The sequence below is a fragment of the Anolis sagrei genome, chromosome 4, assembly GCF_037176765.1.
Source record: "Anolis sagrei isolate rAnoSag1 chromosome 4, rAnoSag1.mat, whole genome shotgun sequence".
NCBI classification, from domain to species: Eukaryota; Metazoa; Chordata; class Lepidosauria; order Squamata; family Dactyloidae; genus Anolis; species Anolis sagrei.
The window spans coordinates 196,085,184-196,112,761 of record NC_090024.1 but is presented as its reverse complement, the minus strand read 5'-3'; the positions used below and the strand labels follow the sequence as shown (position 1 = coordinate 196,112,761).

Below are 27,578 nucleotides of genomic sequence, written 5' to 3'. Positions count from 1 at the left end.
TTACAGGTACAAGGCAGTGTAGAGCAGTGAGTAGCCTTAGACATATTTAACTCTTATAAATCAGGAGTCAAGCTGGCAAGAACTAATTATATCTGGAAACCTATTAGGAAACAAAAAATAACCTTTAAATTCACATAAGGAAGAAGAGAAAGGTTGTGCCACCCTTTATTAATTGCTCCTCAGGTCATAACCACATTTCACTCTGTAGCTCATGGTCAAACTGGGAGAGAAAGAAATGGCATTTTCCATGCATAAAGAATACTGTGATTTGTGGAACAATCATATCATTGTAATAGAAATATGGTTTGGAGTAAAATCACGGTTTAAACATTTTCATTAGTGTAGGGCAAAACCTGAGAGGTCATGTATATGGTGAAAAATATATGTTGTGAACAAACATACTTCAAAATAAGGTATTTATTGGAAGAAAAGTTGCACATCCATAGGAGAGAAATACAGTATATTTGCAATATATCCATTGGATTTCAACAAATACATAGATCAAGTCCAATGGTACAATTATTTTAGACCATGGATTACATGGCCTTAAGGTGAACCCTGCTTTAGATGGGTATTGCAAATCCAGACTTGATTTTATATTCCAAAATCCTAATCTCATTTCATTTCAAATCAAGTCTCTTAATGTCTTGGCCCACACAGTGTCCCAATATTTTAATGATGATCACAAACTTTCTCTTGACAGATTTCACATGTTTGGGAATTATCATTTTGTAAGTATTAAAGCACTTTGTACAGGTAACATATATTGAATGTTGCTCACATGATCAAAAGGTTTATAGCTCCATGCACCTGAGTGGGATCATATTCCTTTAAGAAGTCTCAACAGGTGGATGGATGTACAGGGTTGGAACTAAGAGGAGGTCTTACAACACTTTCATTTCTTGTGAAGTCCAGTGTTGTGCCAGCTGTACTTAGGAAGTCCAGGAACAAACAGCGACAAAAGAGAAGTGCCTCAGGGGTCAGCGTTTTTCGCCCCTTTAGTCATACCAGGAGGATTAAAGCAACAAGAAAAGGAGAATTTGTACCTCTGACTTACTCTGCACAATTAACCAGGAGTGTGAGTAATATTTATTTACTATTGCTGCATTTCTAACATGATCTCACATACACACAAAAACAACCCAAAGAATAAGTGGAAATCTGAACATTTTTTCTTTCATGCTCTGTACTACTAGACCTTGCAAAAATGAATTCTTGGAGGTGAACAGTATGTGTCTGTGTGTGTCTATGCATGCACACACACATACATATTAGAACTGATCCAAATATCTTCTGCACAATTATTTTGAGTATTGCACTTTGTCATGTGTCATGTCAGATTTTAAATCTCCAATTACATAACATATATTTGTGAGTGCTTCAGCTAATTTTCCACTATATTTATCTGAGTTTGAGCTACACTGATTTCAATGTACCTTACTTTGGGTATTTAGGAACTTAGGCTATGCAAATAGCTTAGAAAAGGGCATAAAGAACAGGTGCTTTATGGAGAAAACAATGGACAATAGAGCAATAACAGATCCATTATGTATTTGAGTATGTATGCATTTATTTATCTTTTAGTGTAGGTTAGGTCTGAAAATAGTACAGGATGACTGCTGGGATAGTGAAAGTCACACCCTTCCATTACATTAGAATGGTCTTTTCCTATCTGACACGTACTGAAATGTTGAACCATCTTATAATCAATCTGCTAACAATATTCTGATTTGCACTACCGGCTGGGACATCATGGAATTGTAGTCTTCTGCAAAAAATGTCACTCTGCAGGAGGAAAGCAGCCTGGGACTGTCTGATGCACACAACATGCCACACGAGTGACCAAAACAACTATTACAAACTTTGGACTACTTCAGCAAAAGAAAGTTTTTTTGGTTTATTTTGCAGAAGCAGGAACTTCAAAGTTCCCTCATGATCTGCTGTGACCAAATTTCAGCAAGGACAGTAACAGAAACAAATTAGTGATACTATTATTGTAAAGGTCTTCTTTTGAAATCTCAAAAATGTTTTCCCAGAGTAAAATTTTTACTTTATTTATTTATTTATTTATTTATTACTGTGCTTGTATACCGCCGTTTCTCAGCCTAAATTGGCGACTCAACGCGGTTTACAACAGTACAACAACAACAATATTCAGTTTAAAACCATAAAAAACAACACACACAACATACACAATACTTGTCAAAAGTGAGCAGAAACACAGGATATTAAAAGGCTATTATGAAGAACAAATGTAATCATATGGTCTAGCTGTTAGATAATTTCTTTTTACTCATAAGTGAAGTGAGATGCCTTTGAAGATAACTGAGTTTTTGTTATTGTTTTAGCACCCATTCAGAGCAAAATGAATTTAGGCTCCAAACTGCATTGGGCCTTTATATTATGTTTACTTGTGAGTACAAACAGAAAATTCTCACAACTGACTGCTTTGTACTGAATGTACAATCTAATTTGACACACACACACATTTATTTCTCCATTTATCCACTTCACAGCATTATGTGGATCAACCCATCAAAACCCAAACACAAGGTCCACAGGCAGGGTATACATCACTGCACATACTTGTGCATGCAAACAAGTGGTGGCAGGTGTTGTTGGTGCTGCTATTTGCCATCAACTCCACTTCAATGGTGAACTTATGAATGAGAGACCTACAAGATCCCCAACCCTTCCTCTTTTCATAATGCCTTTCCTTTTACCATGCATTATTGTATTTTACAATGAGTCATACTTCTCATGAAATGTCCAAAATACAACAGCCTCACTCTAGTTATTTTGAATTCTAGTAAGAGCTCTAAAATCAATGTATTTGTCTCTTGAGCAGTCAATGTTATCTGTAGGACTTCTCTGTAGCACTACATTTCAGATGAATTGTTTTTCCTTCTGTTTGCTTCTGTAACTGTCCTGATTTCACATATATACAGAAATTAAGTGCTATGGTCTGGATAATTCTGATGTTGATATTTAATGACATGTCTTTACACTTGACACTTAAAACTAATTCACAACTGCCTTAGTCTTCCGATTTTTGACTGCAGCCTCCATTTGATTTAATGACTGCGTAAAGGTATAATAAACTTTTAATGATTTTGCTGTCTTCATGTCCCACTTTAAAACAAAAAGCCAAATTCTAGAGAGGTGTGGGTTAGTCTTTTGTTGTGGTCAGAATAAAACAAGTAAGGAGAATGAGGTATCATTGTGTCTCAAGGTGCCACTAGCTCTTTCACACTACAACAGTTATAGAGCTCTCAAGCCAATGTAACTTTTATGGCACTTTTTGATGAGTCCTGAGACTGGCAATGAATGGTGATTGTATTATTATGACTCTAAAAATTGAACTTATAAATTATAAAAAAATATTCTCTTCTTTGAATAAAGAGCGCAAGAGCTTAATCCATCCCAGGAGAACCTAAAAAAGCAACTTTCTCTGCCATGGTGCCATTTCTGGCCTTTTAATATACCTGGGTGAGGAAATAGTAGTGATGGCCAGGGACAGCTGCTCCCCTAAGGCAGCATTGATGCTTTCTCTTCTCTCCAGAATGATTCTCAACTTACCTGCGGGTCCTATAAAAACCCATACTCTTTGACTTATACATGAGATCGACTTATACATGAGTATTTATAATACTTTGTTGAATCAACAGTCAAGGCCCACATCTTTTCATCTACCTTTTCCCCTTGCTGTTTTCAAAGAATTTCCCTTCCCAGATATAACAAGGCCAGCAATAATGAAGACCCAGATTTCTTCCAACTCTGTGAATCCATAACTCTATGACACTATTGGAAGGATGTGCTGGAAAATCACCTGTGCTGTGGGGCATTTGAACTTTGTTGTGTTCCACCAATAATAATAATAATAATAATAATAATAATAATAATAATAATCTTTATTTATACCCCGTCACCATCTCCCCAATGGGGACTCGGGGCGGCTTACATGAGGCCAATCCCAATCAACAGATTTACAACAAAATAAAATCAAAAACACATGCAATAAACAACAACATCATAATTACATAAAACATATGAATACATTAACGATATAGGATTACAATAAACACAGTTACAATGGGTGGCTACATGTGCAAGAAAATGGTTAAAAAAACGATTAAAACCTTATTAAAAACACGGGTGACATAAAAGGAGAAGCAGGTTATTTGCGGAGGGGGGCTCATTCAAATGAGGATTGTGGAATCGAGCTTTCCCACGCCGGGGGGGGGGGGGGGGTGGGTATATAATCCAAGGACAAAAACCTTGAGGCTGAGCAATAGTATGAGGTTGTATACCCACTCACCAAAGGCGCAGTGGAAGAGCCAGGTTTTAAGATTCTTTTTAAAGGTTTCTAAGGTAGGGGCTTTCCAATCTCTCCAGGTAATGAGTTCCAGAGTCGGGGGGGGGGGGGGGGGGCACAGAGGAGAAAACTTTCTCCCTTGTGCTCACCAGGCGAGCTTGTGAAACTGGCAGGGGCGAAAAAAGGGCCTCCTATGGCTGTTCTCCATGATGCCACTACCTTCTTTCACAGTATACAGAGGATGCAGGTGTCAATGTGAATTCTGCCTTTATTTTCACTGCCTTTCTTCCCTTCTTCTATGCAAGGAAGATGCAAAATGCTGCTGCACCCCGTTTGAATTGTGGAAGGTTTCAATGTTTCCCTTTCCTGTGTAATAGGATAGTTGGGTGACTGTTGTGCACATATTGTGTCTGTGGAAGCACTTGCACAACCAAGACTGAAAACGTCTCTCTGATGTGTTCATATTGCTTTACTTCCCATGCCATCTATGGAGAAATAAGCCCTTTGTGTAATTGCCAGGTAGCTTTAACACCCAAATAAGGTGTATCTTTCTGGTTTACACTTATCTGCACAAGATATTTATTGGTAGACTTAAGAAAGCTGGGAACATCATTACATTATTTTCTCATAATGTGACAGTAACAAGAATGTTAAAAATACTGTGAACCACCGCATAGTCAGACACTGAAAATGCTAAAATGCAAATTCAACTGCTGAGGTTAAAACTGGCCTGTCCCTCAACTTCCCGCTCCTTGATATGCATCAGTGATTTTTATCACTAGTCAAATTTGTATTTGTACTGGCACTCATCTCCCCACCCCCCACTCCCAGTTGCCACAAACAAAAGGAGATTTTGTGTTGCTATTCTCATATTTCCTTGATACTTTCCTTCTAAATATTTGAGATTTTTCATTGTGTACTAAAGCCTTTCTTGCAGAAGTGAAAGCAGGTTCATAGACTTATCAATACCTTAGTATCCTCATTCCCATGTGTGAACAGTCTTTGTGATAGAATGCCTTATCATATCTGTATTGATTTGGAATGCATTAAAAGACATATCGGAAATTAAATTGGAGTGGGAACTGTTCGCCCTCCAGATGTTGATTTGTAACTTCCAGAATTTTTAATCCTGCCAGTGTTAGTTAGGGTTGGTGGGATTTAATGCTTAACACTATATGGAAGGTATCACACTTCCCATTGTTAATGGCAGGGTATAAATAAAGTTTATTATTATAACACTATGAATGATTTTTAACTTTCCTGGATGTCAATGGCAGATCTTAGAGAATACTGGCATTTACTCAGAGTCAGATATTAGTGCCAAACAAGTGTCTTTTATGTTTTTTTGCAATTTAACAGCAAAGGGCATTTATCATTTAAATTTAAATTTTATGTATGCCTTATGTTTAATGGTTTTTAATTTATTTTAAATTCTTAGTTATATGTAATAATTAATTATTATGATTTCTTTCTGTACTGTATTTTGGCATTGAATTTTTGCCATTAGTATGATTTAAACCGCCTTGAGTCCTCCCAGGGGTGAGAAAGGTGATATATAAATACAGCAAATAAATAAATAAGCACTATACAGCTCTCTTCACATCAGGAAAACCTCAATTTCTTTTCATTCATTTATTTATTTACCTTATTTATACCCCACTCTTCTCAAGTCCATAGGGGACTTAAGGCAGCTTGCATATATAGGTAAAATTTGATGCCATGTAAAACATTCATATTATACACACAGACACACACAATAATTTAAAAACATATCAAATAAGCTACTGTCAGTTTCTCATATTATATAAGAAAAATGACCTGGTGTTTCCCAGGTTTATGTTGATGATAAACATGCAAAGGAAAAGGTCTTAGATGGTAAGACATCCCTCTTTTGTCAGGATACTTTGAATAAAGTGAACCAATAGCATATACAGTCATTAGGCTCAAAAGAATTTTTAAGTTCTAAACTGAGTAGATTGACTAAATCAATGAAAACTTGGTAAGTATACAAAATGCTGAAATTTTGTATACTTACCAAGTTTTCATTGATTTAGTGGATCTACTCAGTTGTTTCGATGAGTTTGCTAAAGGTAGTCTAGTAATTAAACTCGGGCTTTACTATTAGTTTGACACAAGGCTGTATGCAAAATGGATCATTCTGGAAGTCTGGAATTGGAGCAGCAGTGATTAATTTTATTAAACAACCCGAAGATCCTCCACCCCCAACTTTTCTTTGCCCCACATTGCAAGTTCCAGCTACTTTTGGTCATTGTTTTTCTTCTCTGAAACTTGGGGATATTTTCAGGACTAGTGCATCCTGCAGTTGGTATTGAGATAGCCCTGAATGGTTTGGGACCTGCCTACCTTCGTGACCACATTTCCTTCTACAAACATATATGATCCCTTCAATCGTCCGGAGAGGCCCTTTTCTTATTCCCGCCCCTGTCACAAGCGTGACTTGTGGGGATGAGGGAGAGGGCCTACTCTGTGGTGGCCCCTCGGCTCTGGAACTCGCTTCCTGGAGAAATTAGGCAAACGCCTACCCTGGCAGTCTTCAAGGAGAGCCTAAAAACCTGGCTGTTCCGGTGTGCCTTTGATGAATGAACAACAATCCCCTACCTTGACCAAACTCTGCATAAAATATCTTTCGATGCACTTTATCTCACCCTTTAGTGTAATTAATCCCTATTGTTCATCCCACCTGAACCTCCCTCCAGATACACTACTCTACTTATCTCACCTAGGTTTTTTTTTTAAAAAGTCTTTGCAACCGACCCTGCCCACCTTGATCAATTATTGTGTTTTTATATTGCACCTTGTGTTTTTTGTATTATTCTTTTATTATTTTTATGATATTTTTATTGATGTATTATTCTAAGTTATATATTTGCTTTATTGTAATTGTTAGGCTTGGCCTCATGTTAGCAGCCCCGAGTCCCCTTGGGGAGATGGTGGCAGGGTATAAATAAATTATTATTATTATTATTATTATTATTATTATTATTATTGAGACTTAGGGTGCATCTAGACTACAAACTGCATTTCAAACTTAATACAGTTTGAAACCACTTCAACTGTCATAGCTTAATGCAATGGAATCATGGGAGTTGTCACTTTACAAGGTTTTTAGTCTTCTGTACCAAAGAGTGTCGGTGCCTCACCAAACTACAAATCACATAATTTCATATTGAACAATGACATTAAAGTAGTGTCAAACTGTGTAGATGCACCCATGCCCCCCAAAACTATGGAACTTCCTCCGCTGAGTTTCTTGAACCAAGGAAAAAGTCCAAGTAACTCAGTAAGACCATTGTCAAAATCATGGAAAGGTACTGCCAGTTGGAACAAGCTATGCTAATCAACAAGTCCATCTGTGTAGATCTGAGTCAGCTATTTTTCATTCATTAAAAATAGAATGGTAAAGGACCCTACTAATACTTTGCCCAGAAAACTTGATTCAGTCTGTAGAGTCTTTAGTAAGAAAGACTTTTTTGATCAGTTGGAGAAAGGCTCCATGTTTCCAAACAGACGAAAGTCCTTGGTTTGTTAGTGTCTAAAACCAAGGCTCTCTTCTTTGTTTTATTTCAGCCTTGGGATAGTGTTGGTTTACATTAGGCTCAGAAACTGCAAGAGCATTTTTCTCATAGCCCAGGAGTTAATTAGTACCCTGAACCAAGTAGCCATTGAGCAACTTTGCAGAAAGAAAGATCAACAAAGCATCTTTCATCCAAAGGAGGAAACAGAAGATTTTCTTTGCCGGGAATTACCCTGTACAACAAAGTCCATCACTTGATGCCCAGAGAATAAATATGTCAGGCTATTGACACAGGGCTCACTTGGCATTCACTACAGTTTTTATAAACACGAGCACTTCCTGGATGAAATAAATACTTGGCGGGCATGGCTCATTACATAAACAGGGGTAATGTGGACAAGAGCTGGCCCTCCCAAGGCGAGAACTTTGTCTTAGGTAGCTTAGATGTGTGTGGGACAAATTGCTTTTCAATCCACAGCCAAAAGAACCACCATGGCCACAATGTGAAGCCACACTTCTCTTCTAGCTGGAGAAGCTATTATTGTTTGGCACTATCCTGGAGAACCTTGCCTGTCAATGCATAGATGCAACTACAGCAGTATAACAGATAGCAGACCTCACTAGAATGTAGTTAAAGCAACCATGGAGAACACCAGTTGAGGCGATCATGTCAACCAGTCATGACATAATTTCATGGATTGTCTCTGAAAACAAGTTGGTCCACAGTATCCTATCCTGGGGATCCCTCAGGGCAAGCTCTTATAAGATTATTTGTTTTGATACCACTGAAATATTGACAAAATGTAGGAGAAAAGATTATTACATTGGAACTACTCTGCACAACTACATCAATGCACAACTACTTCACCAGTTGACATCAACTTGCAGAAGGGCCAAATAGACAGTTGGAAAGGGACAGACAAAATCCTTGGAGCAGTGAGGGCGACCACGTGCACACTGGACTCTTGCCCATCATGGCTTATAAAACTTGCCAGAGAAGAGTTGGCAAACTGGTTGTCAAAGATAATAAATGCTTCTTTGGAGCAAGGACTAATTCCATCTTGCCTTAAGCAAGCAGTCATGAGACCTTTTTTTAAAAAGGCGTCTCTTGATTCGTCTATATTGAACAACTATCAGCCAATTTCAACTATCAGCCTTTTCTGGGCGAGGTTCTGGAGCGAGTGGTTGCTTCTCAGCTCCAGGGATTCCTGGATGAAACTGATTTTCTGGACCCTTTGCAGTTTGGTTTCAGGCCTGGTCATGGTACCAAGACGGCTTTGGTAGCCTTTGTAGATGACCTCCGAAGAGAGCTTGACAGGGTGTGACCTTGTTGGTTCTCTTGGACATCTCAGCGGATTTCTCCAGTATGGGTCTTGGGATTACTGCATTGCAGTGGCTCCAGTCCTTTCTGGAGGGCCACACCCAGTTGGTGAAGCTGGGGGATACCTGCTGGGACCCCTGGCCCTTGACCTGTGGGGTCCAGCAAGGTTCTATTCTTTTCCCCATGCCCTTTAATATCTACATGATATATAATATCTACATTTCCACCAAAATCCAAGGAAGTCCCTCGGGTCCTGGACCAGTGCTTGGCTGCTGTGATGGGCTGGATGAGGGCCAACAGATTGAAACTGAATCCTGACAAAACAGAGGTCCACCAGGTCAGTTGCTCGGCCAAATGGGGTATAGGGTGGCAACCTGTGTTTGAAGGGGTTGCACTCCCCATGAAGGCACAGGTCCGCAGTTTGGGGGTCCTCCTGGATTCAGTGCTGACGCTTGATGCTCAGGTGTCAGCAGTGGCTGGGAGGGCCTTTGCAAAGTTAAAACATGTGCGCCAGCTGCGACCGTACCTTGAGAAGTCTGACTTGACCATGGTGGTCCAAGCCTTAGTTACCTCAAGATTGGACTACTGAAATGCTCTCTATATAGGGCTGCCCTTGAAGACAGTTTGGAAACTACCATTGGTGCAAAGGTTGGCGGCCAGATTGTTAACTGGAGCAAGTTATAGGGCGCGGTCAACCCCCCTGTTTAAACAGCTCCACTGGCTGCCGATAAATTTCCGGTTCCAATTCAAAGTGCAGGTTGTTACCCATAAAGCTCTAAATGGTTCAGGACCTGCCTATCTGTGGGAACTCCTCCTCCCCTATGAGCCCCTGCGATCCTTAAGATCGTCCGGGGATGCTCTTCTCTCGCTCCCGCCCCCATCTCAGGAATGATTGGTGGGGACGAGGGAAAGGGCATTCTAGGTGGTGGCACCTCACCGCTGAAACTCCCTCTCCAGGGAGATCAGGCTGATGCCCTCGCTAACCACATTCTGTAAGGAATTAAAAACATGGATGTTTCGTTGTGCATTTGACTGACAAATCCATGACATATGACCTGTATCGCAACCTAATTATCATTCAACCTGAATTTCCTATATTACATTACTATTCAGATTTTGTAAGTCAAGCTAAATTGTTTCTGATCCTGTTAAATTGCTCTGTTTTCATGATATTTCCTATGTTATTATACATTTTCATCTACCTTATTGAACCAATTACTCTTTATTCAGTATATTGGCCTCCCCCCCCCCCTTTTTTTCAAATTAGTTTTTTGTTGCTTGATGCTTGCCTATTATTGTTATGTTGTTTTATGCTTTTTAAATTGTATTTTGTTATTGCTTTGCTTTTAATTGTATGTTCCCTGGGCTTGGCCCCATGTAAGCCACCTTGAGTTCCTTCGGGGAGATGGAGGCGTGGTAGAAAAATAAAGTTCTTCTTCTTCTTCTAGAGCAAGGGAAGTGGTATGTTATGACAAAATGCCAGATCCCAACATCCCATAGCCCAGGGATATAGCCATTATGCTGGCATAAATGGATGAAAACCTAATTTCCAATATATTCCAGAGTGGTATGGAATCAACACTGATTTCATTAACCTAATATCAGAAAAAGTTTGCATCTAGAAGCTTGCAAGGAAGACATGTTCCTTGGGATATAGACAGAGTTAAAAAGCAATAGAATCATGGAGCTGTAAAGTGCCTCATTTGCCATTGAATCCAACCCTCTTCTAAATGCAGGTTCTCCAACTAAAGTATCCCCAACAGATGACTCTCAAGTCTCTTTTTGAAAACATTCAGAGAAGGAGACCTCAAAATCTCCCTAGGCAATTGGTTCCATTGCCAAACTGCTCTCACAATCAAGAAGTTCCTTGTAATGTTCAATTGAAATCTACGCCCCTGCAATTTCAAGGCATTACATCTGGTCTTTCACAATCATCTCTATGACAGGCCTTGATGTTTTAAAGAACACAATCATGTCACTTCTCGAAGCCCTTCCGCACTGCCCCCATATCCCAGGATCTGATCCCAGATTATCTGCTTATCCCAGATTATCTGGCAGTGGAGACTCATATAATCCAGTTTAAAGCAGATAATCTGAGATCAGATCCTGGGATATAGGGCAGTGCAGAAGGGGCCTCAGTCTACTCCTCAACAAATTGAACATGCCCATTTCCTTCAACCTTTCCTCATAGGCTTTATTTGCTATAGATCTTATCCTCATTGCCCTTTTCTGACCCTGTTCCAACTTGTCTATATCCTTCATAAAATGATATACCTAAATCTGAATGCAATACTCCAGATGAGGCATGACCAATATTGAATGTAGTGGGGTATTGTTTCTCTTAACTTGGAGCTTACAGCTGCTAAGCCAATTGTGTGATATTATTATATGTCATAACTATAAAACTTTAAGTTTTATTTCATTTGATATATGATTAACAAATGTTAAGATGATTTTTTCAATCAGACTTCTGTAGTCCAGAAAGGAGAATAAATATAAGTACAACATTCTCTGAACTCCCAGACAGTACCCAACTCATGATTTAGTATGTAGTCCCATAAATGGAATATACTGCCTCTGAGCATGATGGAATCTCATTCTCTGGAAGTTTTTAAGCAGAGGCCAGACTGCCATCTGTTGGGGGGGGGGGGGGTGCTTTGATTGTGTCTTCCTGCATGGCAGAGCGCTGAACTGGATGGTCCTTGTGGTCTCTTCCAACTCTGCGATTCTATGATTCTAGTAATCCCAAAGTCCTTTTTGCAAGTAGTACTGTTGAACCATGTATTTCATCTTATTATACGAGTGCATTTGGTTTTTGCGGTCTAAATGTAGAATTTTGCATTTGTTTCTACTGAATTCCATTTTACTGGTTTCTGCCCAGATTTCTATTTCTGTTAGCCATCCTTCACAGCATTGTGTTGCCTGCAAAATTGATTAGGATTCCTTCACTGTCATCTAAATCATTGATAAAAATGTTGAAGAGTAATGGTCCTAAGTCAAAACTTTGAAGCACTCCCCTTAAGACCTCCTTCCAGTTTGAAGCACAGCTCATTGATGGCAATTCCTTGAGCATGCTTTCCCAAACAATTATTACTCCATTTGACAATGTTCCCATCTCTTCAATGTTTAATCAGTTTGCTTATCAGAACATTATGAGGGACCCTATTAAGTGCTTTGCTGAAGTCCAGAGAAATGACATCCATGTCATTCTCTCCATCAACTTAAAGAGTGAAGAAAAAAATATGGAAAGATTTGTTCTTGACAAACCCATGCTTGCTCCTACTGATCAAGATACTTGCAAATAAAATCCTCCATAATCTGGATTTATATTGTATTGTCAAAGGCTTTCATGGCTGGAATCACTGGGCTGTTGTGAGTTTTCTGGGCTGTATGGCCATGTTCCAGAAGCCATGTTCCATGTTCCACATCAGGAGAAAATGTTTCTGGAACATGGCCATACAGCCCGGAAAACTCAGAACAACCCAGTGGACTAATATTTTTGTGGTATTGAAGTAAAGCTGACTGGTCTGTGGTTTCCAAATCTTCTTTTTTGCTTTTTTTTAAATAGAGAAGGGCAATTTTTGCCGTTCTCCAGTTCTTTGACACCTCACCTGTTCTTCATGACTTCTCAAAAATCATGGCAGATATTTCCAAGAGTGATAACTTCAGAAAATTTCTTTGGTACTTAGTTTGCAGTTCATCTGGCTCTGCAGATTTGAACTCATTTTGGTTTGTTAACTGATTCCTGACTAACTCCCTAACCATTTTGATTTGCACCCCAGATTTCTTACCAAGGTCCCTTGTTTTGAAGGATGCCAAAGACTTACTTGCAAGTTTTATGAGCTTAAGCAGTCACTGGGGATAAAATCTAAGATAAACACTGCTCTCTGATCCTTGATATTTTTTTCCTGATAGGTGATGAGGAGTAAAGGTTAGATATACACAAATTTAGAACAGAAACCTTGTCAAGATTTTAAGGAGCAGTTTCTGGCAGCCGATGAGGTGCTTAGAATACTGTCCCCTTATTTCCTCAGAATTGTAAGTAAAAGGAAGCAAGGACAAATATTATCTAGGGGGTGCAAAGGGATGAGTGGTAAAAACTAACACTGGCAAGATATTTGAAGAATACCCTGTTGGTAGTTGTATGCATAATGAAATTAAAATTGCATGCGTCAGATTCTCTGTGGAGACATTTACTCCTTTTTGGTATCAACCCCTGAAATAAAGAAGGGAGCAAAAGTAGAATACATTGGATAAGCAGTGTGTGCAGGCTATTGGGGGGGGGGGGTGATTTTGCTAGATCCATATTTAAAGGCACTCCAAAACAGCTGAAATCTTTTAAAGTGGCCACTGGGATCAAGGTTCTGATCATTAAAGAATCAGCTTCAATCTAATTTATCAATCAAATTTTATTTTGGCATGAAAAGTCGGCTGGCGTAGGAGTAAGACACTAACAGGCCCTGGACAAAAATATATATGTTGAATTGAGAATTTTGCCACCTTCTTTTCCATTATGTTTAGGGACCTCAGGATAGCAGTATTCTGAAAGAAATGCGATGGCAACAATGCACCAATTCTAGTTCCAATATTTTTGTCTCTCATTATATGAAATCTGGAATAATGGATTCTGCGTACCTAAGCATCAAAATTAAAATAGTTGTAAAACTTTTCTAATTTGTGAGTGTATACATTTATACATTGCCACTGCCCTCTAGTGGTTCAGGTCAGCTCATTATCACACAAGGAAAATGCTGGTCCGTTAAATGTCTAAATGCCATGTAAAGCATTTATTGTCTCCAACTTTGAAACAATTAATGACTAATCCAATGAATGTAGAACAGACAAATGATTTTTAACAAAGTTTCTTTTTAACCCACCAGAGGAAGTCCATTTGAGCCTCATTGCTGAGTAAAAAGGAAATGTCCTGTTTGTTCTGGGGACTTCTTCCATCATCACTGTCTGGCATTCTTTTCACTGATATGAGGAACTGATCCTTTCCATTTCCTTTTAAATGCAAAGCATTGACTCCCCTTACTAATCAAGAGAGCATTTCTGGTGCAGACGCTATGCAAAGGTTGCCGTTTTGTATGCACCATTAAATCCAGACGCAAATTCATGAAATAGATTTAATCAAACTATAAGCAGACAATTTCATTGCCATCTGTAACACATGTAATACTTGGCCTCCTTATTGTGCTCATAACTGATATTCTGTTAATGACTTATCCATGAGTAAGTTACCATTTGGGAATGAGTGGGCATTTTTGTCCAGTGAAAAAGACCATTTTCAGCTGAGGATTGTGGTTGTGAATGTAGTGCCACAGTGCACATATGCAAATAGGCATTGCACAGTGCATTTCATATTTGTTTTTACATTCGGTTGCCCCATGTTTCATTTATTAATGCATAATTGTCATATAATTCTGTGAATGTAAAGTTACACTCTGTCTCCTTGATCTTGGTTGGTGTAATGTTTGCATGGAGAAAATATGTTGAGTTATTCCAACACTCAAGACAGCACTAATAAATACATTACTGTCTTTGATATTGTGATGGGGTTGAAGGTGATGATAGGCAGCTATATACCTGGTGAGTACATAACAGTTGGAGTCAGTCTTTTGGCATACTGGTCCTCAAAATATTGCATCTCTTTTTTGTTCAAGCTTTATAGCTGATAAGTTTGTTCCAGATTATCCAGAAGCAATAACCTTGAGTAAGCTTCAAAGTAGGGATAGACAATCTGGGCCCTCCAATTGTTTTGGACTCCCCATAAACTGAAATGATTTCGCAATGCATTGCAATGGTGCATGTCCTTAGCATTTAGGCAGCATATTGCAGAGTGAACTTTGCATTTAGAAGGAAACAGGATGAGGATGCTCATCTCTAATCTTCACCACAATGCCACCAAAATAGTCGATGTGCTAGTGATGACTGGCACTGCTCATTCGCTTCCTCTGACATCCTCAGGATAGCAGTATTCTATCACAGCACAGCAGTGATACCAACTTCTTCTGAGAAAATTCCCTGTGAGCGCTATGTGCCATGTAACCGTACTTTCTGGATAACCCTCGTACTTCTAGGTTATTTGTTTGATTTAAGACTTATTATTTTTCTCTCCCTCCCCTTCCCATTTTGTCTGTTTCACCTTTCTCTATGTATATAAGCATGAGATAATCTTGTTTATTTTACAGATATACTAATTTGTTTCAGTATATGCAAGGAACCTGGATCACAAATATAGGACCATTTCTTGAAAATGGCTTTCCTGAGTCTCATCTTTTTGTTAACCATTGTCCAAGCTGATTCTGCAAGTGAGTATTTCAGCAACCACTAGAGAAACTAAAAGCACCAAGGACTTATCTCTGCAGACTATAGATTGAAACATTTATAAATGTTGCTGTAGGACAATCCATAGTCACTTACACAAAACAAACCTATGACAATGCATTCACCTGTGTATATGTCTATCCCATGTATTACAAATGTCTATCCCATGTATTACAAACAAACCCATGAAAATGCATTCATCTGTGTCCATGTCTGTCCCATGTATTACAAAGAGGGAACAAAATAGATCTCCTATATATACTCATATATAAGTTGACCTCATGTATAAATCAAGAGCTGGTTTTAAGGCCACATTATGGCTTTTGATATGACCCATGGATAAGTCAAGGATCATTCCAGAAAGAACGAAAAGCACAGTGCCACCTCAGGGGGCCAGCTACCCCTGGTGACCACCACCATGTCCTTGCCCAGGCATTCAAGAAGGCCAGAAGTGCCACCATACTGGAGAAAGTAGAGGTGGGTTAGTGCTTCTTTTAAGTTATTCTGGTATGCCCGATGCTCTTCTCTTTAGTCACTTTACTCAGAGAATTGAACTTTTTAGATAAAAGTTAAGGTTTCCTAATCACATTGATTTGTGGATAAGTCATCACAGATTTTGGGGGCGATTTTTATTTTACTAAAAATGCTAAACATGAGTGTATATGGTAATTATTTGTCCTAGCTAGTGTAGTGTAGTGGTTTCAGCATTCAACTATGACTCTGAATATCAGGGTTTAATTTCCTGTCAGCCATAGAAATCTATTGGGTAATATTGGCTGGGTCACATATTCAGCCCCATGTTGGGTTTGCCTTAGGATCTCCATAAACTGGAAATGACTTGAAGGCACATAACAACAAAATTGGCTTTGGTGGTAGCTTTGTAAGCCAGTATTTACCTAAATTTTGTTCATATGGTGAGTCTACTCTTATCAAGATCAACAACTGAATTTATGGAATGTACAGATATTAGCTCTTTCTTTAAGCAGAATGTCTAATTAATTAATGGAGGCAGTGGTAAATATGGCAGAATACTATTAGATGTTACTTGGAATTACATGCCTATGAAAGTTTTGAATGCATGTGACAAGTGCACCGTAAACAGTTACTTGCTGAATAGAAAAGGGAAGTAAACAATGTAAGCTTATTAGTGGGGTACATAAGTTTGTTTTCAAATCTTTCTTTTTCTTCCTATATGGATTCTAAAGATATACACCATATTGTAGGTCAGAGCACATATTACTTTTGCATAGCATCTCCAAGAATTGGGTTCAGTCTGATTGAAGATCTGATTAAAACAATTTGACTATTTCTGTAATTTTAGATCTCATCTTTGGTAACGCATTCTTTTTCCTATCTTAGTTTCAAATTCAAGTCCCATTTTTGGACCAAAGGAGGTGACTGCGTTGGTTGGAGGCTCTGTTACCGTGAAATGTTTCTACCCTCGTACGAGTGTGAATAAACATTCCAGGAAATACTGGTGCAAGGAGTCAACACAACATTGCTCTACTATCATTTCCTCTAATGGATATGTCTCTAGAGGTTTTGAAGGTAGAACTTCAATAATAGATTATCCAGAGAATGGACTATTCATCATAGAAATATCTAATCTGGTAAGAAGAGACATGGGACCCTACAAATGTGGCATTGGTTTAAATGACAAAGGACTTTCCTTCAGAGTCAAGCTAGATGTTTCCGCAGGTACAAACATATAATATTATCTTATTTTCTGTCCTATACAATGTTGGAATAATGTTCAGATATTAAAATGTCATTGCTTCAATGTTGGTTTGAAATAACTTCAGCTAAATTTAATCTGTTACATCCTTCCTAAACCTGGTGTCTTCCAGGGGTGAGGTACTATAAATCCCACCATTCTTAGTCAGCCTAAGTCAGCATGATAGCTGGGAGAGATTGGAATTGATCCTCACTTCACCTGGAAGCACTGGGTTGGAGAGGGCCGCTCTGTTGTATCAATGTTTTATTACAAGGAAACTTCATTTGACACATTGGTAAAGTGGGATAGTCTCAGTTCATGTCTATATTGGGTATGTTAGCCAACTGTAAATCTGCCTATAAAGCAGCCCCAAATTCAGAACTAAAGTGTTGAATCCAGGGACATTCTCCAGGTGGCCTGGGACTGCATCGGCCCCACTGGAGTATTGCTGCCTTCATGTCACCACTGCTCCTGGAAGTTGTGGGTACTTCTGTTGATGACAGAATGAGACCCTCCTGAGATGACCTTCCCTCCTTTCTTGATGGTCATGTGGATACTCTGTTCTGACACTAGCAGAAGTACCTTCAGCAACCAGAACCTTTGTCAGAGTGCAATGGTAACATACAACGACAGCAAATTGGGTTGAATCAGACATGATCCAGTTATCTAGATATCCCTTGACTTTACCTAAAGCAGGGCAAACTGCCTTATCACACTGGCCAATTGAAGTGTTCTAGGACACTTCTGTCACAGTTCGCTCATGGAACCCCACACTGCCCATCAAATGATGTACATTGAATTCCAGTGGGACTTCATGGGTGAGATGGGGGCCGCCAACAATACAGAAGCCATTCCATGTTCCATAAGGAACAATGGGGCTTTGGTGGATTGCCCCGCTGCCACATGATTTGCCATCTGATGAGGTCCAAAGTCAAATTAAACCCAGAAAAGACAGGATATTAATTGGATATCACTTTCCACTGTGAAGACAGAAGGGTTTTTTGGTTAGTGCAGACAAGCCCTGTGATTCCATATGAAAGGCAGGACAGTAATTTCACATTATCTATTTATTTATTTATTTATTTTGGAGTGTTTGGCACCTGGACATATTATGAGTCTGCAAGCCAGCAAATTATATAAGGAGGGTCACCAATATCTCAATATAGTTCCTCATTTGTACCTAGATACATACATAATTGATGCAGACCTGCTATACCTCAATACAGCATAAACAGGTGCTACCTGATAGAATGATGTGGCATGATCACATTTCATAAGATATGGACTCATAGCACAGTAGGACTTCCATGTTCACTGAGGTTAATGGTACAGGACCACCCACTCCCCCAATGAAATTGGGGAAAGCGCTATTTACATTTTACCTCCAGTGTGATTCTAAGGTCAACTTCTGCCAGAGGTTGACCATAGAGTTGTGCTGGAGGGCTTGAAGATTCCTAAAGAGATTGTTTTTATCAAATCTATAAATAATCAGATCTGCAACAGTTAAACACATAAATAATTTATCACAGAAACATTGTGATAAAGTATGTAAAATAATGCAGTGCAACATGGGATAGTAAAAGGAAAGATAGATAATAAATGCAGCTATTTACCCAATAATGACTTGTTAATATTATTACACCAGGTTCCATAATACCTGAAGAAGCTCAGCTATTTTATGTTGAACAGCATGGATCTGTGACTATAACCTGTGCCTTTGGTGATGCAAGTGATAGGAGATACCTGTGCAAGTTGACAAAGTACACTTGTGCCACTATCATTGACACAAATGGAAATATTGACCCATTCTATAAAGGAAGAATTCTGTTAAGCAACCTGCAAACTCCTGGCTCATTCAACATCATTATCACCCAACTACAGAAGCAAGATTCAGGATTATACCTCTGTGGGACTGGGAACTATGGGGCAGAAGGAGAAACCAAGAAATTGGATATACATGTGTATGAAGGTGGGTTACAGCCGAGATCTAGTTATCTTAAATTTGACAGGTTTCATACTAAGAATCAGTTTCATTGTTCACATTCAAACATTTGTGTTATACTCTAATATAGTATAAATATAATTATTAATCATGTACTCTATACTCTTTACTTCTATTTAGATGTTTTGATTTCCAAACAACAACCAATACTAAATGGAGTCCAAGGTGGTTCAGTATCTGTTGAATGTCATTATGAACCAAAAGAGAGCAAAACAACCAAATATTGGTGCAAATGGAATGAAAATGAGTGTACCTTCTTAATAAACAACTTGGGAGATGTGCGGGATGACTATGAGGGAAGGATAGTGATGCACGATAGTCCAGAGAATGGCACCTATACTGTCATATTGAACCAACTTCATAATGGAGATGAAGGATTCTATTGGTGTATGACAAGTGGAGAGCAGGAAAGGAAATCATCCACAGAGCTGAAGATCATGGAAGGTACCAAACCAAGTTTCTTGTTTCTTGTTTCTTAGATTTACATTTCTCTTGTCAAATACCAAAATGAGCCAGCCCAATACATGCCTCAATTCTAAATATGATAATTTGTTTTCAAATGAATTTATTTCCAATTAATGCATGTAACTCAGACAAGACCAAATTAGACACAACCTTTAAAGCTTGATTTGCAATTTTTTGAGCAGGGAGCAAGAGAGACCTATCAAGGCAGCAAGGAGAGTTTCTTTCCTACTATGATCTAAACATCTCAAACATTGTCTGTCCCTATCCATCACACAACCAAGGGTTTTAGTGCTCAGTCATCACTTCTTCTATCAGCATAATTATGATAGTTGAGGTAGGTGATATTGGCCAGAGAAAAGTGACAGTGAGTGAAACAATCAATGTGATAATATGATTGTGGTATTTAATATTGGCCAGAGGAAAGTGACAGTGAGTGAAATGTGGTGTTTGAGCTAGCCATTAGATTTACAGGAATTAATGATAAGGTTCTCTGCCTATTTGAAATTATTATGCATTTTACATTCATTTCCCTTCTGTCTTCAGAAACAGGACAACCCAGTTTAGCAGTAGATAATGAAATACATGCTGTTGCTGGCGCTCCACTGACTATAACATGCACTTACCCATGCCTATATGCTGATTATGAGAAATACTGGTGCAAGTGGAAGAACACTGGATGCGAACCTCTTATCTCATCTGAAGAAACCCAGGCTGGCTTAGTTGTTAGCTGTGATAAAGGCAATAGAATTTTGTCCCTGCATTTTGACCAAACGTCCCTATCAGATCAAGGATGGTATTGGTGTGGAGTCCGAAAGGGTGGCCATTATGGAGAAACATATGCAACATATCTGCAAGTGCAAGGAGGTGAGTCTCAGTTTTGATCAGTGGAACTACACCTAAGGTTATACTCTTTATGCTGTCCACCTTTAAACAGGCAGATTGAGGGTGCTAACTCGACACACTGGCCATATTATAATATGTTCCTACCTTGCATTGCAATCATAATGAAACTTAGGATAGATCTTCCTTGTTCGAAAAAGTTTGTTGTTGTTCATTTGTTCAGTTATTTCCAACTCTTCGTGACCTCATGGACCAGCCCACGCCAGAGCTCCCTGTCGGCCATCACCACCCGCAGCTCCTTCAAGGTCAATCCAGTCACTTCAAGGATGCCATCCATCCATCTTGCCCTTGGTCAGCCCCTCTTCCTTTTTCCTTCCACCCCCTCCCAAAAGTACTTAATGACAAATCACTCATTATTGTAGTTAGTTACTTCTAAACTCTGATTATTGCCCTTGATATTAGGCAATAGGTACTGATTCTTTCTCTCTTTCCCCCCTGTTTCTTTTGCCTTTTGTATTCTGATGTTCTGCTGAATGTTAATGATCCAAATACTTCTACATAGTACTTCGAAATGCTGAAGAACCTTTGAGGCCCAATGAGGAACCTAGTGATGTGGTTTCTCAAAATAGGATTGTTCCTTTAAACAATGCCAACAAGGAAGCCAGCAATGATATTCCAGCTGAAAGGTAAGCCACTGTAAAAGCCTCGAAGGGGTCTGAGGATAGTATTTTATTTTTCGCACTTCTACCCCGCCCTTCTCAACCCCCGAGGGGGGACTCAGGGCGGCTTACAAAAGGCACAATTCGATGTACTATATGTGATGAAGCAAAAAAAAATCTGTAAGAAACAGTAATACCCATATTGTTAAATCCTGGGGCTCAACAAGTAAATTAACCATTTATACTTATTGAGAGCCAAGGGAGATAAATGGTATGGATCCCATGTAAATATGGAACTGCTTGAACTGCATAGAAGTGTGTTATAGTTTTAAATTCAAATATACCATATGGCTGAAAGTTTATAAAAAATATTTGTTGGAATATAACTTTCCAAATCCCCAAGCTAGTATGAAAAGGGTATAGTCAGAAATTGAAGATTCGGGCACTGTAGTATGTAATTTGGAAGCTGGAGGAAATGTGCAGAGTAATTCCCATCCACTACCCTGGTCAAGGCAGCTTCTCCTTCAAGCCAGCAGTTCCCTGTAAATTCTTTCAAGCCTTTTACTGCTTCATTAGTAGAAGCAGTAAAACATTTTTAGGTAGCTTAGTAGAAGTTAGAAGTAAAACATTTTTAGGTAGGGAAAAGGTTCTGAAGTTCTTGTTCATTCATCTTTGTTTTTTGAACCAGCCTGCTGCCCTTCTGAAGAATATTGATAAGTATGAAGTAACATGTGCATCATTATAAATTCTGTACTAAGTCTATTCAACTTTTCTTTCCAGCCATAAAGAAAGTAAACATTCCACAGTTCTTCTTTCCGTTTTGATCCCACTTGGAATCATATTTCTACTTCTTGCCACTGCCTTTTTTGTTGTGAAATTTAGGCTTTTCAAGCATTCAGGTGAGTCAATGGTAGTTGTGGCCTAAATGGGATTTAATTATCAATATTTATACCTATTGCTAAATTATAAATAGACTGAGCTAATTTAAATATTGTTTGACTCCTTCAATTACAGTTTCAGAGTTCCCTTTGCAATTTCTGTGGCTTTAACAGATAGTAAAAAAGACAAACCAGAAGCAAACATCAGGTTTTTCAAACCGCTTCAAAAAAGCTAACAACCCAAATCCTATTCCCAAACAAACAAACCCCACAAAATCTCATGTCAGTTCATTTTCTAAAATGGAATGACTTGATGCATTGGGGTCAATCTCCCTGATAAGCAATAAGAACATTAGAGTATCATATACTCTTTATAGCTTTACCATAAATGTGTAGAGCAACCTTAGAGCAGTGATAGTGGAAAGACTTTATGGGAAGGTGTTGAGTATGTCAGGGCGCTTCCAGACAGCATGAAAATGCAAGTTTTAAATAGAAGACGAAAAAAAATCCTGGGACCTGAGAGCAGGTCCACATACAGACCTGTCAGTGCCAGGACTGGGTCCCCTGCTGTCCCCACAGGCTTTCTCTGTATCAGAACAAGATGGAGGGTGGGCAGGGGACAACTGGCAGAAGGTTTATTTTTTTTAAAAAAATCACTCTGTTATGTGCTGGACTGATTATGCGCACATGTGAATATCTTAATATAAATATAAGCAGATTCACATGTGCGCAGGCATGTAGCCAGGGGGGGGGGCTCGGGGGGCTTCAGCCCCCCCCCCCCGAAATTCTTATGGTGGTTCGCGAAAAGGCCTTACTGGTGCATTATTTAAACTGTTATGTTTATTCATATCATGATCTGATCACCATACTCAATATATCCCATATGCATGGGGGTATTCGGGTAATGATACAAAAGGTTTGCTAGGCTAGACCCTCTTTCACTCAGACTCAGCCCCCCCCCCGAAACTCAGCCCCCCCTGAAACCCTCCCTGAAATTTTTTTAGCCCCCCCCCCCCCGAAATGAAATCCTGGCTACGGGCCTGCATGTGCGCTTATGAGGTTCAGCACATCATGGTAGAAAAAACTTCTGTCGGATTTCTCCCTTTCCCCAATCGTTTATTCAAACTCTGTTTAATATTATAAATTTTAAAATAAAGAGTTTCAGATAGTTTTAATTGCTATCCATTTGTGCTTTCTTTAAAACCATCCCCTCTGCTCCAGCACATGTCTGCTTTTAAAAAGCTCAAAACAGCTGATCGGGTTTCACAGCCCGATCAGCTGTTTCGGGCTTTTTAAAAGCAGACATATGCTGGAACAGAGGGGAGGGAAGGAAATTACATGTTTTTCACAACTGCCGGGATATACAGTTATGTGAATATGAGCATTTTCTGGCTGGAGTTGGGATAAAAGGGACCCTTTTAACCCATGTTTTTCATTTGTTACACGGATTTATGTAAATCAGCACAAATTTACCACTAACGTAATGAAGCCACTGCACTTTTAGCCCAGTAACTTCTGTGTTTTCGGTGCTGTGTAGATGGACTCTCAGTTTCGCCAGACTGGTTTGTATCTGAAAGATACAACAGAGTATAACAGAGCCTCTTGCCATGTATTTTGACCTAGACCACTGGTGGAACCACAAAGACAACAGAACTTTTTGTTTTTGTATGTGGGATCTCAAGTAATTGGCAGGCCATTCTATTGGCAGGCCTTTGTATTAACCACAAGGCATTGATTTCATCATGTTCATGGTACATCAGGTGTACTTCTAAGAACATAGCATTATCTGTTATTGGAGTACCTAAAGAAGATTAGGTAGTCATAACACATATTTTAAATGTTATAATGTGCTGGTGAAGAGTGGTGGCAAGATGTGCATTATATTGACTTTTCTCTCTCCTTGCTATAGATTTGGTCTCTGTTGGAAGCTACAGAACAAATATCAGCATGACAGATTTTGAGAATGCAAGGCAATACGGGGCAAAGGACAACGTGTGCGTGGCAGAAGCTCATGAGACCCAAATAGGGGGCAAGGATGGTAAATGTCCTTATTTAAATGTTGTTTAATTGCAACTTGGGGTTTGTCAGCAATAATGAAAGGGCAAGTCATTCAGTAATGACAGTTAAATGGTATAGAAATAATGAATATGTAGTTTCCTGTTCTTTTCACATTCAATCACTTAATTACTCTCATTCTTTACAGATTATATCGTTACTACCAATAGTCCTAAAGAGGCTGGTAAATCAAAGGCAAAAAGGGTAAGATCAATAAAATTATTTTAACATTTCATATGGCAATCTGTTATGTAGTCTCCAACCTCCAAGAACAAAAATTCCCTTGAATAGGGTTTTTTTTATTAAATGTTGTTTTCCTGTGCAAAAATGAAGAATTGTCTTCATAGAGTCATGACTATTTAGACATTTGAAGAGCATTAGCCATTAACCAAAGCAGTGATATGATGAAAAGAGAAACTTTCAGTAATTACTGACATCTTACTGTTCAGAACTGGAGGATGATAGATTTTTAAAATGAACTATCTAGAGGGAAATAAGAAGGTATCTAACATATCTTTAAAGACAATGTACTGACAGCTCTTGTATATGTACCTCATATGCATGTGAAATGAACACTTACCAAACTTCCTTGTGCAAACCCTTGGTGGCATTGTTGCTCCTATTCTCTCTATTACATGATATAGAACAATGGGTTTCACAACATGGCATCAGTTCACATATATTTTGTTATATTATGTAACAAGAACAAAAGGAATAAATACAAAGCTTAGTGACTTACATTTGAGTATATGCCTCAGCACCATGCAGTTGCCATCAGAAATAATCAGTTTTTACTTTCATAGAATTGCATCATACTTTTTTTGGCAAAACATTATGTGCAACTGTCAATCTCAGTCCTATTGGATCTCATTCCATCTATGCTATTTAACATTGTTGTGGACAAAAGGAAGAGGAGAAGGCAGCAACTGTGCAGTAAGGACTTGCTCTTGTCTCCACTGATGTTTGCTAGAGAGAGGAAAAGGAATTAGGTTATTGGAATATTGTTGTTCTTCTCTCTCTCTTTCATGAACTGTAGAGGCAGTCCTCACTCCTTTGTCATCTCCTTTTCTTCTCTTCACCTTTACAGCCATTTATTTAACAACTATAGCACTGCTCCATGGGGCTTGATAAAGTCTGTACAAGGTTGGGAAGCTGCAGTTTGCAGGTCTTATCCACGTACACCAGGCAGGATTTTGACTCAAGTGTTGTCTCATGAAGCCTGTTCTTCCTTATTGCTCCTATTCCTGGTCTCAGGGCTACATGAAATAATCCTGAGGTTTCTGTTCATTCTTCCAGAACTCCAAAGAGGATGTCGAGATGGCTTATACCACATTCCTGCTTAATTCTGAGAACATCCAGCCTAGAGGCTCTCAACAACAATAGATCTCAGAAGCTCAGCAGCTTCATGACGCACACTATCAAAGACTGGCAAAAGCAATGATGTAACAGTAATCATACAGACATGCTGTGATTAGAATCAATTATATCAATTGAGATTGCCTTGAGATTTAAATTAGATTTTATTATTTTCCTAAATAATTTCACTGATGATGCAGTAGGGTGCATAAAGATCAAAATATATTTCATTTAGAAAAACCAGCTTCATTCCAAAGAAATATTATTTTTAAAAAACATTTTTTTTAAAAAAAACAACCATTATATATGAAACAAATAAACTTGTTAAATTTTGTAACTAGCAAACCGATGAAATGTTGTAACATTTTATACTTATTCAATTAAATATATATGTATGTGTTTTTAAAGGAACTTTGTACTCATTTTGCCAGTCTGTTTACATACACAAAAATAATGTAGGGGGTTTAATTAGAATATAATCTGAGAAAAAATAATCATTTAGAAGATTTTTTTAAAAAAAGAATCAAAATAATTGAGCACACTTAAAGGTTTACTAATCATCTTAATCATTATTTGATGTATTGGCCTTTCTACAACACAGCATATCTGGAATTAGGTTATTTTAAACTCACCACACTTTTTAGTTTCTTAGTTTGAGAATTAGTGACTGACTCAGAATACTGCAAGACTCAAAAGCATGTTCAGTATTTTGTGTCCCATGCTAGCTAGGGAATTCTGGAAGTTGGATTTAGTAGTTGATGGGAAATGGACAAAGAGAAGCATAAATCTCAAAATAATAATAATGCAATAGACTTGGACATAGTGGCACAGTGGTTTGAGTTTTCTACTAGGATTCCAAGAGGCCAGGGTTTGAATTTTTGCTCTTGGGCAACAACCTCTCTGCCCTAAAAAATGATTATGGCAAACTCCCTCTATAAAATTCTTTCCATGAAAATACCATGATAGGTTTGCCTTATGGAAATGACTTCATCTGGGAAATGGCTTGGAAGCAAGAAACAACATTGCTTGGAGTCAGTGACTTTATAATTTAGATTATTGTATGTGTAATCTACAAAGTTTTTGATTATTACATGTTTCACCAAATAAATGTCCTAATTCAAGTACAAACACTGACTCTGAAGTTTTCATTAATACTTTTGAAAGTGAAACAAACACATTGCCAAATGCAACGAACACATGCTAATATACGTATTTGGTAGAATAAGACCAGAAGGCAGATTAAAATGACCCTAAAGCAAACTGGAAATAACTTGCACTTTAAAAGCCTGTTCTGGATTGGCAGTGATAACATAATTTAGTTTCAAAATCAAGAACTTGAATATCAGTATATGTCAGTGGTTCTCAACCTATGGGTCCCCAGGTATTTTGGCCTACAACTTCCAGAAATCCCAGCCAGTTTGCCAACTGATAGAATTTCTGGGAGTTGAAGGCCAAAATATCCGGGGACCCATATGCCCTTCAAGTTGCATACTGATTTTATCAATCTCAATGGGTTTTCTTAGGCAAGCAATAGCCAGAAGTAGTTTTGCCAGTGCCAGGGACAAAGAACAAAACATAACAAAAACCCACCTCAGCATAGGCACTTACAAATTAGCCTTTTGATACTTATACAGGTTAAGAATGAGATCGTGCCTTATATATGCCAATCCCTCTCTCCCTATTTCTCTTTCCTTCCTTCCCTTTTGTGTTTCTTTGCTTCTTTTCCCCCTATCCTTCCCTTCCTTTCTTCCAACCTTCTCTTTCTCCCTTCCTTCTCTTTTTCTTCTTCCTTTCCATTCATCCTTTCTTCTTCCCTTTTGCCTTTCCTTCCTTCCCTTTTTCCTTCCTCCTTATCTCCCTCTTTCTCCTTCCATCCTTCCCTTCCACCCTTTCATCCTTCCTTTCCCTTTTGTCTTTTCCCTTCTCTCTTTACTTTCTCTTTCTCTTCCTTCCTTCCATCCTTCTCTCCCTTCATCCTTCTCTTTTTCCTTCCTCCTTTCCTTTAATCCTTCCTTCCCTTTTGTCTTTACTTCCTTCCTGCTTTCCTCCCTCCTTCCCTCTCTCCCTCATTCTTCTTCCATCCTTCCCTTCCTTCCATTTGTCCTTCCTTC

The 27,578-nt window shown here is 38.6% G+C and overlaps 1 protein-coding gene across 2 annotated transcripts; it reads left to right on the top strand.

Moving 5' to 3' along the window:
• Positions 1-847: 847 nt before the first annotated feature.
• PIGR (polymeric immunoglobulin receptor) lies at positions 848-25,718 on the top strand. Of its 2 annotated transcripts, XM_060771516.2 has the most exons (12): positions 848-1,078; positions 13,087-13,209; positions 15,363-15,482; positions 16,858-17,196; positions 18,858-19,181; positions 19,335-19,658; positions 20,223-20,543; positions 21,082-21,205; positions 21,959-22,077; positions 23,966-24,094; positions 24,260-24,315; positions 25,408-25,718. In XM_060771516.2, the coding sequence occupies exons 3-12, from the start codon at positions 15,428-15,430 to the stop codon at positions 25,492-25,494; spliced, it is 1,878 nt and encodes a 625-aa protein (XP_060627499.2). In that variant the 5' UTR covers positions 848-1,078; positions 13,087-13,209; positions 15,363-15,427; the 3' UTR covers positions 25,495-25,718. The 2 variants fall into 2 exon arrangements, with proteins under 2 accessions (XP_060627499.2, XP_060627498.2); XM_060771515.2 differs by lacking the exon at positions 13,087-13,209.
• The last annotated feature ends 1,860 nt before the right edge of the window (positions 25,719-27,578 follow it).

Bases quoted from the DNA above. Each gene is read 5' to 3' on its own strand.
- PIGR (XM_060771515.2), top strand. From the start codon at position 15,428: ATGGCTTTCCTGAGTCTCATCTTTTTGTTAACCATTGTCCAAGCTGAT. The intron at 19,182-19,334 runs GTGGGTTACAGC...ACTTCTATTTAG, and splicing joins GGATATACATGTGTATGAAG to ATGTTTTGATTTCCAAACAA. The intron at 24,316-25,407 runs GTAAGATCAATA...TCATTCTTCCAG, and splicing joins GTAAATCAAAGGCAAAAAGG to AACTCCAAAGAGGATGTCGA.